Source organism: Micropterus dolomieu, linkage group LG13, assembly GCF_021292245.1.
Source record: "Micropterus dolomieu isolate WLL.071019.BEF.003 ecotype Adirondacks linkage group LG13, ASM2129224v1, whole genome shotgun sequence".
NCBI classification, from domain to species: domain Eukaryota; kingdom Metazoa; phylum Chordata; class Actinopteri; order Centrarchiformes; family Centrarchidae; genus Micropterus; species Micropterus dolomieu.
Genome location: NC_060162.1, coordinates 28,585,303 through 28,599,051, shown reverse-complemented (window position 1 = coordinate 28,599,051; position 13,749 = coordinate 28,585,303). Strand labels below are relative to the sequence as shown.

Below are 13,749 nucleotides of genomic sequence, written 5' to 3'. Positions count from 1 at the left end.
CTAGCCGGCTAGAGTGGGCATGAAAGTGGGGCGGAGGCTGTCCTCTCCCTGCCTCTTCCTGCCTTCTTGCCTCTCACAGGACAACAACCTTTTATATAGAGTAGCGTTTAGGTTTTAGCAGACAGGCTCGCTAGACAGCGTCCAGTGCCAGTGACACAGTGAGATGCCAAGAAGGTCGCTTTTCACCCACAGAGCGTGTCGTGGCTTTTGCGCTGGTTTTTGAGGAGCATCACTGTGGTACTTGTGTCCATCAACGTTAACGTTAGCCGCTTCGGGAGGTAAGAAGAAATGTAACGTTAGAGGTGCAGAGGTGGTTAAAGCTGCTGCAGACAGGCTATGTGAGTCTGTGACCTGTTTTTATTAAATGACACGTTTTGGCTAACTTACCACTGGTTATCGTCTTTATCCAGACATTATTATTTTATTTTATTGTGACGTTAACGGTGTGGTTCCCTACTCAAATTTAACGATGTTGGCGGTGATTGAAGGCTGCTAACGTTAGATAACGTTTCAGAGAAATAGCTAACTTATATCTTATGGCCAATTAAGATTGGTCTCATTAATAGCTAACCTTAGTTATGTAACGTTAGATTAATGTTACCGAGTTAATTACTATCAACATATAGCTGAGTTGGCTAATTAACGATATTAAATATTGCTTATAAGGAACAAAGCACCAGCTTCCCATGACCGAGTAGTCGTGATTTTTTAATGCATATCTGTAGTGACATGATTGTCTTCAAACCTCTTTCAGTCAGAGGTCTTTGGTGTATTTATTTTGTCTTGTGGCGGAGGGCTCATTAGAGGCTTTTCCTCCAATCATTGCGTCCGCAAACGTCCTGTAAATGTCTTGTTAAAGAGACCTTTCTGTAAACTGAATGAGGGCTGTCAGATGTCTAACTTATAGACAAATATTCATTACTGCATATTTTATCAGTTTAGAGCAAAAGACACATAGGTGTTTAGGAATGATAACAAGATAAGATGAAGATTTTAGATTTATTGCATTGTTAGCGATGGGACACATAATGTACAGAAGGTTATCCTACAGACTTTCTCTGGCGACACTGTCAGCTTTTGTCCATCATACATAGTCACACACAGACCCCATCTTAGACACCCTGGTAGCTATGAATCTATACTCATCATTTCCTTGACAGAATAAACTTTACGTTAGCTGAAAATGATTTTGATAAGGCACAGCATTAGCTGAACATTGTGACCAGGCTGTGTGCTGCCTTGACCTGATTGCACATCCATCTTAGCAAACTGGAGGTTGTAACCACTGTGAAAATGAAATCTGGGACAGCCCAGGTCAACCTAAAAAAGGTGACCATGTGACACATTTCCTCTATAGTTTCTTATTTCTATTCATACTTAAGTAGGGCACCTGTAAGACACGCAGAAATTTACAACCAGCAACGTCTTTTATGGATATCAGTATGTTAGAAGTCAGCAGGTTCTGGTTACTAGTTGTAATGAATCTCTTGTAAGTGTGTCACAAGTTGACATTTGTACAAATGGTACCTTGGTCTGGTAGACACTGGTTACAATATTTTTAATAATTTTAACCAGTATATGTTTTTAAGCAGTATCTATACACAGTATTTCTTTTTGTTTATAATCAGGTGAGAAAAGTCAGTGTCATGACTGGAGCTGAGACTGAGGATGATATTCCATTAGGCGAAAGGAAGACTGTCACAGATTTCTGCTATCTTCTGGACAAGTCCAAACAACTCTTCAATGGGCTAAGGTCAGTTTAAACTTATTCTCTGGTCTCCTGCTGGGCTGCATTTTGTAATCAAACATTCCCTTCCAGTGGCTGCTTTTGGCAATGGATGGGTATGGATGACCAGGGGAATATATGGAGAGGAATTAAGTTGAATGAACATGATTATGTAGAGTGTGTTAAGTGTTTGCTGATGCTATTGTGCTAACCTGAATCATTTGTTTTATTTATGTTGAGTTCAAGGCTCGTCTTTATTTATTGCTCCCCCAATATTAATGATTGGTAAGAATTCAATCTGTGGGGTTGGGGGCTTAACATAAAAATGTTTGGGTGTGTAGAACATCCTACTTTACTAGAGTTCACCCACTCAGGTCACAACCTAACAGTTATATTCACCTGTTGAGCAGATTGTGTATCAGCCATGATGCCACAGACCCAGTTTATTTGTCAGTGTAAAATTCATTTAACTTTAGTTACATTCATTCCGTGAGGGTGGGATGCTGAATTCCTGCGATTACCTCTGATGAAAATAATTAATTTCTTCTGTAAGGTGTACAGATTTAAAAATCTTTGGGGGGAAAAGAACAATGATATTGGATTGGTACTCAGTGTCTGCAGATCCCAAGTTGAGACATTAGAATCAAGGGTGTAATTTCTAGTTAGGATGGGGATTCCACTTTCCATTTCTAATCTTTTATTTACTTTCTTTGACTGCTATTAATTTGGGAAGCCTGATAACCAATTTCATAATATTGTGTTATTTACTAGATCCATATCAATATAGCATTCACATGTTTTCAAGTTTATTGTTGTTGAAGAACCTCTGACTTCACACGCCTCCACCCACTACATATTGTAAAAGGAAGATATTGTGAGGTGTTTTCAGAAAGAGTGACTGTTGTTTGAAAAAGTCTGCATTTTGAGCTCACACTCCTCTTGTCTGCTGAGGAGCAGAAACCAATTATTAAATGTAATTTAGTTCCATCACCGCTTAAAGGAAAATTATGCAACTATTGGATCTTAAAATAACAGCATTAAAATCATTTTGATGCTACACTGACTTGTAAAAGGGAGAATGGTGCCTCTTTCACTCCCACTCAGCGCCCTGAACACGTGTTTCTGCATTGTTTAACTTGTGTTGATCGGGTACGATCTCCCGCTAGAAGTGGATCCACAGGTCTCATGTGTCACATTCTAAGCGGAGACGGAGTGTCTATAAATGTACGAGACTCCAAGCCTTGAGCCTGAACAACAGTGTCTCCCTATCAGCCAGCTGTTGTCACCGTGACAGGTAGAGGGACAGAGGCAAAGAGCTCTGTCTAAGGATCGGTGTACTTCTGGGGACAGTTAGTGACGTGTATATGACCTGTACCTCACCTGTTACCTGAATTAAGCCTACTTAGAAAATTCCCCCACTGTTGTGACTTTCCCCCATAAAATGTAATACGTTATAAATAACAGAATTGGATCCCCCTTGTTTATTTGCTTTAGTGGCTCTAGAGTTTCTTCCTCAGACACAAATGTTAACGTACATGTTAACATATCTGTGCTCGTACTATTTGTGGATACTTTGACTACTTTCCTGATCTGGAAATTGAAACCTTTTTTCTTCTCATTATGGAATTGAAGCAATTATCAGCTGAGCATCGCTGACCTATTTACACCATTTGTGACTGGTTGTAGATTGATTGATGCTCCACTGTCACAGTTATACACTGTAGCATGTACCGCAAAGGCGACACCAACGAGAACGAGAATTAATAAGCCTCAAAGGGGAACCAAATGATGTAGCGTTACCACATTCATTGGTAAAGTGATTGCACTCAACTTCAATATTAATACTAAATACGAGAATTTAACTTGCTTTAAATTACCCTCAGGGCACCACCCTTAAAAAAGGGAACGTGATTATTTATTTATTTAATTCAGTCTCAATCCTGGAGGTTGCTACTAAGTTCTTGACTTGTGTACATTGACCACACACGCAAACCACATGAGTTCATGAATAAATTTAATGAATCTAGTGATGAACAACTAATAAATGCATTAGTGCCACAAATACACAATACTCATTAACTGAATGAAGACCACCGTATACCAGACAGTAAGATCTATTCATTTGTGGAAACACGAGTGAAAACACTTTGACCTTAACCAGTGAAATTCACTGAAGGCACCATTCAGCAACTCATTTCCACAGTGATGGGATATCCTGCTTATGACCTAACATTTCTTAATTACTCTTAGTAATCTATAGCATCTTGGGAAAAGTAAAGTTTCACCTGCTGGTTCTGTTGCTGTGGAGGGGAGGAGGGAGACACAGTGCGCTCGGTCCCACATGGCGACATGGCTTTAGTTGGCGGTCTCTCAGCAGGCAGCGGGGTGATAACATCTTAGCATAAGTGTAACTTGGCCGCGCACTAGGGCTGCCAGAGATCAGCTTTTTGGGTCAGACTTTCAGTGATTTATAAAAGAGACAACGAATGAAAGAAAAATTTAAATGAGTGATGACCACAATGATGAAATACTGTTCAATTTAGAGAAGGGGACACTTTTTCAAACCAGAGTATAAAGAACAAGATCTTTTGCAGAAGGACACTGAACGGGTCACAAAAGATATGGAAAACTTGTACAATAAATAGGCAGTAGATGTGGGTGTGTGTTGGAAATGTGTGCTGCAGTGGTATATTCAAAATGAAACAAAACAATCCTAAGCATTTCTTTACTGGTTGTGTGGAAAGTCCTTTGATTTATTTGTAGGTATTTGGACCTTTCTGACCCAAACAGCTGATTTTCGGCAGTGTTATACAGTCCACAACCAAGTTGCGCTCATGCGTAGGAATACAAAGTAAAATGGTATGTTTAATCCAGGAAATGGTCTCAATTAAATTTTGTTTATGTAATTTTAAAATGAAAACGTCTTTATAATATAAGTGTTTGCTTGCCGGGGATGTATTGCATATTTAATTAGAATTATTGAAATTCCAGTTAATCTACCATATATTTACATATTATTGTGAATACCAGAATTTCTATTCATCAGTGTTATGATCAGCCACCTTACCTGCTGAGAGAGCAGCAGGTTGTGAGCCTCAGATTATAGAGTAAAGGAGAGACACTTTTTCTCTGGTAAATCTGCGTGGCTGTGTTCTTTTGTAACTTTAGGAAAGCTAAAATTTTATTATTATTGTTTTGTTCATTTAAAGGACTGCGATTGCTGAGAAGGCACTGCTTTGCTGCTGACACTGATTCCAGAACAAATGTAGGATGCATCTAAAAAATGCCCTCCTCTGGAGCACACGGGCTCGTTTCCAACTTGAAACTGTACCAGTGTTCGTATGCACCATGGTTTTAGAAAGGGTTACCTGGATGCTCCTACAAATTCAAAATCTTTAAATTCATGCCAAGTTAAAGGCCTCAGATTGACTCTTAAATAATGCTTTCAGTTATTCAGCATTTTGGATGTTTTTGTTGTGATATTGTCACAGTGCATATCACAATAAGCTCAGAAACACTGTGGAGTCCAAACAGACAGATTGGCCATCTGGAGTAGCGGGAGCCAGTGAACCTGTCATCTGGTTGTGAGCCAAGCAGGACAATACGGATGAGAGAAAGAAAAGGACCAGGCTCTGAGCTGGAGTGATAAATTGATTAGATAGATTAGATGAACTGCTCCCTGTTTTTTACCCTGTGTCTTTGATTTACTAAAGATTGTGAGAGATTTGTGAACAATATTTGAGAGAAATAGGCCTTTTGTGTACATAGAGAAAGTCTTAGATCTTTGAGTCAAGCTCATGATGAATGGGGGCAAAACTGTTGTCTATAATTTTGTTCAGTGTAGTTTGTTCTGTTTGTGGTCTGAGCTGAGCGTGACACACTGTTTGTGGTGTATTAGTCAGAAATGATGTGTTCTCGTCATATTTGAATCACTGACAGAATGACTAGATCATCAGCTCAAAGCACCCATTTCAAAGAGCTTACATATTCAGACCCTTGTGAAATGACAGAAATACATTTGGTGACGTTTTTTTTGTAATTTTGATTGTTCGTAAGTTGTTAAGGTAAGTACACTGATCAGTGGGCTAACATTTGATCCCAGGTTTTACAGCCTTTAATGTAAAATCTTTCCTGTGGGGAAATGTCAGCAGAAATATGAGAACCATCTCTTCAACAATAGATTATTCAGTAAAGTCACAGCCCTGTGAAACACAACTGAGACCATTTTTCACTCATCCATCATGAGTACAGTCACAGCACTCAGCGAAACATTAACTTATCATCATTCGGTGTTGCTGACATCTTCCTCAGAGTCCTGTCAAGATCCTCGTTACGTGTTTTGGCCTGCCTGCGCCCTCCAGTACTGTCTTCTTCTAATCCAGGTTGTGCATGTCCCACTGGCTACCCAACCCCCACAGAGAAGGCGGCCTTGGAGGAGGAAATAGCCTCCTCTGAAAAAGAGCCAGATCAGTGGTACCCGACTTGGAGCTGTGGACAGGCTTCTTCTTTCAATAAATCCTGGTGCCCATGAAATCAGCTGGCATGACAGACATACTGGATACGCGCGTCCTGAAAGGCTACCTTGCACAGAGGCCCTTTCACATGCTGACCGTCGGACAGTTTCTGGAGTGCATAGTAATGCAGTGCTAATTTGGTGATAACTTTTGTGTTGTGGAGTTCTTCTGCTACTGACATTCTGAATTGGAAAATTGAATGGAACTGGGAATTGGTTCTTGAGTTCTACAAAGGGCAAAATGGACATTAATCTACTGCAATGTGTATGTAGAATAATCTACAGGTCATAAAGCCAAGTGATTGTGAGTCCAAAGATCTACTTGTGTTTAAAACAAGTATGCATCAAATGTGTATCTTTACATTGTAATTGAATGCATTTACTTGTATGTACAAATTCACTGCAGATGTGTGCTTCACTTGAAAGAACTAAAAGTTCAGGTCTCCTAAATACACACCTATTCACTGAGATCATTTGTAAAGAGTCAGAATAAATGTCTGAAAACCCTCCAGACCCAAAGAAACTAAAGCGCCGTGACTGCTAAAAACTGTATGTCCCCAAATGTTTGACTTCTCTTTTAATTGCAGACGGAGTGTTTTGTAGAGCTGAGAGCATTTAAGATGTATGTGACTGTTTCTCTTTTCTCACCTCCTCTGACCTTTATTTTGCTCTTTACTGCAGAGACCTTCCTCAGTATGGACACAAGCAGTGGCAGTCCTACTTTGGACGGACATTTGATGTCTACACTAAGCTGTGGAAATTCCAGCAGCAGCACAGGTTATTTCTATCTCTTATTAGTGGAGGGTGGGGTTATGATTCAGCAGTCGCATTTTTAGTTGAATTAATTCAGCGGCAAGAATGAGGAAAAGTATTTACTGTAAAACTTGTTAGGACTGGTTTTCGCCATATTCCCATTTAATGTGATGCAAATGAATTTAAATGGGGCCAAATTGTGACACAGTATATGTTTCTTAGTTATTAACACAAATACTGATCCACATGTGATAAGTGATAATTGTCATTGCCATTGACATTTGCCAGATGTTCTGTCACATGAATTATTCCATTGTCTCGTGCTCAGTATTATATGTTTTCCTTTATTGACAGGCAGGTTCTGGACAGTCGGTATGGCTTGAAGAGATGGCAGATTGGGGAAGTTGCATCCAAAATTGGACAGCTTTATTACCACTACTAGTAAGTCAAACTGTGTCTCGACCAATCAGTCACTGTCTCACTGTTGTCTGTTTTTAAACAGTTATTGTTAGAATAGAAAAAAGCCAATATTCTTTAATCATCCATTAATGTAAGTTAAATAAAATTTAAGTTTGTTAAATTTCAACATTTGTGTTCAGGGCTTCTAAGTTACGCTAAGGGGCCAGAGTTAATGTGCCACTAACTGAAAAGATTTGCTTTCTTATTTCCTTTTGTTGGATAGTTGTCACTCTAGGAAGATAAGAAATATGGGACACATGTTCTTAGCTAGATTCTAGCGTTAGTCTCTCCAGTTGGCACAGCGCTAAAACAAAGTGTGGAGATGTCTGGCTATATGTTACTAGCTACGAGCCAGGCTAAATTAGTCTAAGAAACCAGTGCGGTCCTAACTACAGTTCAGGGTCAAACATCTGGAAAAGTAACATAGGCAAAGCTGGCATATTACAACTAGTGACTATAAAATAGTATTTTTGCTGGGACAGAAAAAAACACTGGCATACAATGCAGAATTTGAAATGTTTAATGTGGGAGGAAAGTATGTTTGTCAGATAGCAGGATATGTTAAGCAGTCGTACGAACAGATTTGTTCTGCATTCACCAATTTTCTCATACTTAAAATTTTGTATTAGGTACAAATAATTTACGGTGGTCCAGACCTGTCACATGTGTCATCTTCAGTCTACTTTTCTCCACAGGGCAAAACACTCTTAATTAATATTCAGTTCATCATATTATTATCATCGTGGCTTGCCTCTGAGAGGTGATTTAGTTTTTATGATTTCATAATTGGCATATTTGGGCACAGAAACTTGCACAGTTCAGTAATTTGTAGGAAAATTTGCTCACTTCAGCAGCGACCTCAGGGTCTTTATGCAATTTTCCAGTATGATCCTCTGTTGCACCCGACAGAGTACATCACCTGGTCTAATATCTCTGATTTGCCCCTTGATCACCTCTCATATTAGTCATGGACTTCTTTGCTTTAGAAAGATTTTTTTAGCATCTAACTTTATGTAAAATCCTTTCTTCTTTAATTCTTTCACACTACAGCGTTGCTCTTGTGACACGTCGTTGGCAGCTGAATTATGTCATCTTGACACATGAAATTCTTCTTTTTACTCTTTGCATTTTTGTGAATGAAACTTGCCCACAAACAGAGCAGGACAAGTTGCAAGGGTGTTGATTATGCTAATTGACCCTTGGATTTTTGTGTATGAGGACTATAAACATTTCCTGAAATGAATATTGATTTTTCTAACTTTCATCTTAAGGCAAAAATAACAGACTAGATAATGTGTATTATTACACATTTCTACAGTCTTCCTCAAATGTTAATTTTTGCTATATTTGATACATTTCAGTTTGTAGTTTGGTATAACTGAATGAAATGTTTTCCAGTGTATTGAAATGCTATGAATGGATTGAAATGTGCTTCTTATACTATATATACCAATACACCTTCTACTTTCTAATCCTGATTGACAGCCTTCGTACCTCAGAAACAAGTTACCTGAATGAGGCTTTTTCATTCTACTCAGCCATCCGTCAGCGCTCCTATTACTTTCAGGTCAACAAAGAGGACAGGTACGTTGTAAATGCCTTTGCTTGGTATATAATAAAGTGTTTTTCTGGAGTTTTTAAACAAAAAGATTTATTTAGTTTTCATTTGTGTTTAAAAACTGAGTCAAATGCACTCATTCTGTATAATGAATATGTTTAGCAAATTTAAAGTGGAGGATATGACTGGCGATATTCTATATTTTTGTTATTTTCAACAAATCCCTTGAAAAGACTTCTCTGTTCTGTAGTCTTTGAACTGCAAGATCATTGGTTCCTACTGAAAATCTTCATCCTCAAAACATTTTGTGATTATAAGGTATTTTTTGTGAATTCCTTAAACATCTGGCCCCTGTGGTTTTAATCAAACACCACTCAAATGGGAATAAACAGTGCATTTGTTTGGGACTATTTTCTGCAGCGGATGAATCCACATATGATACTGTAGTGAGTATTTGGGGCAGCGGGATGTATGTCAGTCGAAAGAAACTGTGTTCATGGTGATGAAGGAACAGGCTGTGATACACACACAGGACTTGTTAGTGGAATCAAATCATTGTTGTCAAGGGATTTGTTGATAAAAAGAAAATAGAAAATCATCAGACATATAGAAATTAGAATTGTAATCCTTAGATTACTGACTTTAGAAGTTCATATTGTGTTCTCTTGTCTTTTTATCAGGCCAGAATTAGTAGTGAAGAAGCTTCGATATTATGCTCGCTACATTGTCGTCTGTCTACTGCTGAACAAGCTGGATCTAGTCAAAGTTTTGGTGAAGGTATGGAAGATCCCCCCCCCACCTGTGTACCTCATGTAGCATTAATTTCAGTGTCTCATTATGTGAAATTTAGACAGCAGTACACCAGTCTTGCTTATCTGACAGACTGCCACAACCTCTCACATAAAAGTAAGATAATGGGATTTCTTTAAGAAGTCCTGTAGGCAGGACGAAATGCTTAAATTAGACTGTGGAAAAGATTAGACCTAACATGCACCTTAGCTCACCATTCCTCAAAAACTCTTCGCTTACAGTCACACATGGACCTGGTGGATGATGAATTTTGTCTGTGCTAGCACCAGTCACGGGCCCCGCCCACAGGGCAGGCACCTTTTTAGTATGATTTTAGAGAGCAGATCCTTAAGTGGCTGATTGGAGTCACGAACAGCCACAGAGCTGCATGCTTTCACTGAGTCGAGCTTTATATCTTCAGCTCGGCTTCAGAAGTTTTTACAAACACCACATCTGAGAAACAACCAGCAGCAATGAACTGCCCGCCCCTCCTTTGCCAACAGTGTATAGTACAAAACACATGTGAACACGTCCTGGCTACACACCCAACTTTGGGCTCATTATGTTTGATGGCGCTCATATCGCCAGTGGTGTTCCAGCCTCTCATCCTGCTGTTAGACGCTGTTGCAGCTGCCTCTGAAGCCTGGGGCACGCTGCCTTGGGCGTCAGAGTCATCTTTGAGAAGATGAGTAGAAGCTAGAGGGGCTGGGGTCTTGGTGAGACTCTTGCTGTGGAGAGCGAACCCAATGCTGGTTAAGGTTGGTGGGAGGGGCTTAGCAGAGTGATACGAGCAGCACAGAGAGACATGGGAGGTTTTGCATTGCATGTTCAATTGCTACCCACTGCTGCTTTTAATTGACCATTAGAGCCATCAGTGCGGTTTAAGCACTGGTCTATTCATTGACGCATAGAACAACTGCTTGTGCGGTGAATAACACCTCTACGACCAAAGCTGCTGCTTTTACAGAGCAGGAACAACGTACCACTGCCACCACTTTGTCCAGTGTAGCTGTAACTTCCTAGGAAGCCACAATACTCTCAAAAGATAGATCTAAATTACAGGAGGCTCCTCCAGCTCTGGTGACTCAAATCAGTATATTATCTATGCATCATAGGTTAACCTTACTAGCATGGTTCAGCTAACGGATAACAGCAGCCGTTCCAGCAGCAAAACGTTCTGGGTGGAACTCACACCCAAAAATGATTAGTATTAGGCTTATTTGATTCACAGGGACTATCGAACTGAAGAGAGTCGTATAAAAAAACATCCTACACTAGTTCTGGACAAAATCATGAACTGCTGCACCACTAATACACATTCAAATGAATCCACTGCTGGTGGCGTGTCTCGTTGTTCCTGAAAGGAAAACAGCTGCCACTGTGGACATCTTTGCCAAATCTGATGTGATTTCCATTCAGCAGTGCAGGGGATTAGCTCAGACAGCAAATCTACTCCAAATTGTCAGTTTGCCTGTCTCCAGGTGTAACTGACCACTGTAAACTCTAGAGATGGGGGAGAAAATGTTTTTGCATTAGCATTAAAAAAGCAGCCAATAGTTTTAGTGACATAATAACATTTTTGACGCGGCTGCTTCACTCCCCATTTACAGCCTTGTCACCAATTCACCACTCCAACCAAGCATACTGAAATCTGTGGTTACCACCTCTCTAGTCAGAACTGTGACAAGTTCCAGGCCTTCTGTGAGGAAAAAATGCTCATTTCTCAGATGGTCACAGAGAGTGTAATCATTGTGGCTCTGAGAGAGGCCACAAGATGCTCAAGATCTGTCTGCCCAGTCTCACCACCAGGAGGGCTGATGCCATCAACCCCCATAGCCTGCCACCATGCCAAACTGTGCCACGGTAGATCTGAACATGTGCACTCTGACTAGCTGACTGCTGGTCCAAGACGAAGGCAGAAGGGCTATATGTTCTTTGGGATTTTTAATTTCGACTCTTTAAAAGCAAAGAAATGTGGCTTGTGCCAAAACCCCATTGATGAGGGCTTAAGTGCGGGTGAGAGAAGCAACATTTGAGAATAGGAAAATGTATCGGATATGGCCGGCGTGAAGGGCGATGTGAGAGGGTAGAGGCGGGGGGAGAGGAGTGGGAAACGTATAGCTCCCCCATATGCAGCCCTCAGCCACCCTATTCCCCAACCAATTCACTAGATGGTTCAGATTCTGAAAAGGATGCACAGACAGATAGCCAGATCCTGGTAGTTACACGATAAGTGTTCGCAGTACACTGTTTCTTTGAAACTAGAGTTAGTAAAAGTTGTTTAGAAACCAATAAGCAGAATCGAAATTTACATTTCTTAATGATTCCTTTTGGAATCTGAATTTTGGAACAGGTTCTTGATGCTCAACCCTATCTTCACATGCAAAGACAGATGGATAGTTGGCAACACTAGACTTTGCCTCCGGACATTTTACAAACACACTGGCTGGGTATGCTTGATCTATGCAACCTTAAATGTGTCTGCTCTCAATGGCAAGCCTGCCCCCTTTGGAAGCCTTTTGGAAATGGGCTGTCACAAGTGTCCAAAACCAAAACCTTGATCACAGCTTCTAGTTTCCCCATTCAGAATACTGGAGCAAGTTAGCCTGCCTCATGACATTTAAAATTTGTATAGTAAATCTAGCAGTCCAGTCAAACCTTTACATTAGTGTATAAAAACTGTATTTGTACATTTGCCTGACTGCATCTGGAACTTCATCTCTGTCTGCTACCTGCAGGAGTTATCCGAGGAAATCGAAGATTACACACAGCGATTCAACACAGAGGACCAATTGGAATGGAACCTGGTTCTGCAGGAAGTGGCAGCTTTTGTAGAGGTAACCAGCCTTTTCAATGTTGTCTACTTTATTATCCATCATGCATGTTAAAAAGGTGTTTGATTAGATTGGCCTGAGTTCTTGATGTATCTTATAAAAAGATAATAAAAACCCATAGATGTGTGGTCTGTAACAAGATAAACTGAGGGTTGAAGTTACTGAAATGAAAACATTAATACAACATTTCTTCTTCCTGGACTGACAGCCAGGTAAGTAAAGAAGTTGTTGAGTTGTCTGCAGCCTGGTACATTACATCAGCTGTGGTTCACTAGTGTTTCTCTCCATTTGTAAAACAGGCAGATCCAGTGGTGGTTCTGAATGACAACAATTCTGTTGTCGTCACCAGCAATCGGCTGCAGGAGGGAAGTGTGCCTCCACTGGAACAAGGCATGGTGGTTGGGCAGCTCGTCCTCGCAGATGCACTAATCATCGGCAACTGTAACAACCAGGTTTTAACCCACTAATTCTAATTTGCAGTTCCTAACACCTCATTCACATCAACACAGTTTTTGATTATTCTTATTAAAGAAAACTTGTTGACTCTCAAACAAACATCAAACATTTCAGTGCCACTGAAATTTGCTGACATTGTCTTACACAGGATAGAGACAGATTCAATATTAAGGTATGAGTTATTTGAGAGAACTTGGTCACATTTACAAATTTTTTCCTATTTAGAATTTTCTATGAGGTACAAACAAAATTGACAAGTAGTAAAGACCTGTCCTGAGAGTTAGTGTAGATTTCTCCACAGGGGTAAAAAGACTTGTTTGATCAAAGATTTATCATCTGGAATTTAAATGTGTCACATGTGAAAACCGTATGTGGCGTCAATAAGTTGCAATAAAAAATGCACAGCTCGACGTTTTTTCCACAGCCTTTTATTTCATAACACTCTTGCCAATGTCGGGCAGCCTCTTGGTTGGTCACTCTCTTTTTCTCTCCTTAGTTTCCTCCGTAAACGTCCTCTTTGGTCTACTTGCCTCTGCCAGTAGCTGACGTTCTGTCCATAGAGGCTGCTGAGCACTCTTATTTTGCCGGCTCAGCTGGCTGTGTTGCAGCTCTCCACCAGCAGCAGCAAAATGTTGCTTGAAACTTGGGTGGCGAGCTAGCC

At 40.2% G+C, this 13,749-nt stretch overlaps 1 protein-coding gene across 3 annotated transcripts in view; it reads left to right on the top strand.

Moving 5' to 3' along the window:
* Positions 1-13,749, top strand: part of scai (suppressor of cancer cell invasion) — a 38,522-nt gene that overhangs the window by 3,449 nt on the left and 21,324 nt on the right. For 2 of the 3 annotated variants that reach the window (XM_046067158.1, XM_046067157.1), the window contains 7 exons: positions 1,629-1,753; positions 6,921-7,016; positions 7,347-7,433; positions 8,937-9,035; positions 9,690-9,786; positions 12,537-12,635; positions 12,932-13,084. In XM_046067158.1, coding sequence (XP_045923114.1) covers positions 1,647-1,753; positions 6,921-7,016; positions 7,347-7,433; positions 8,937-9,035; positions 9,690-9,786; positions 12,537-12,635; positions 12,932-13,084 — 738 coding nt within the window. In that variant the 5' untranslated portion in view covers positions 1,629-1,646. Of the gene's footprint in view, positions 1-36; positions 279-1,628; positions 1,754-6,920; positions 7,017-7,346; positions 7,434-8,936; positions 9,036-9,689; positions 9,787-12,536; positions 12,636-12,931; positions 13,085-13,749 lie in introns of those variants that run through there. The other variant, XM_046067156.1, reaches the window with a different exon arrangement.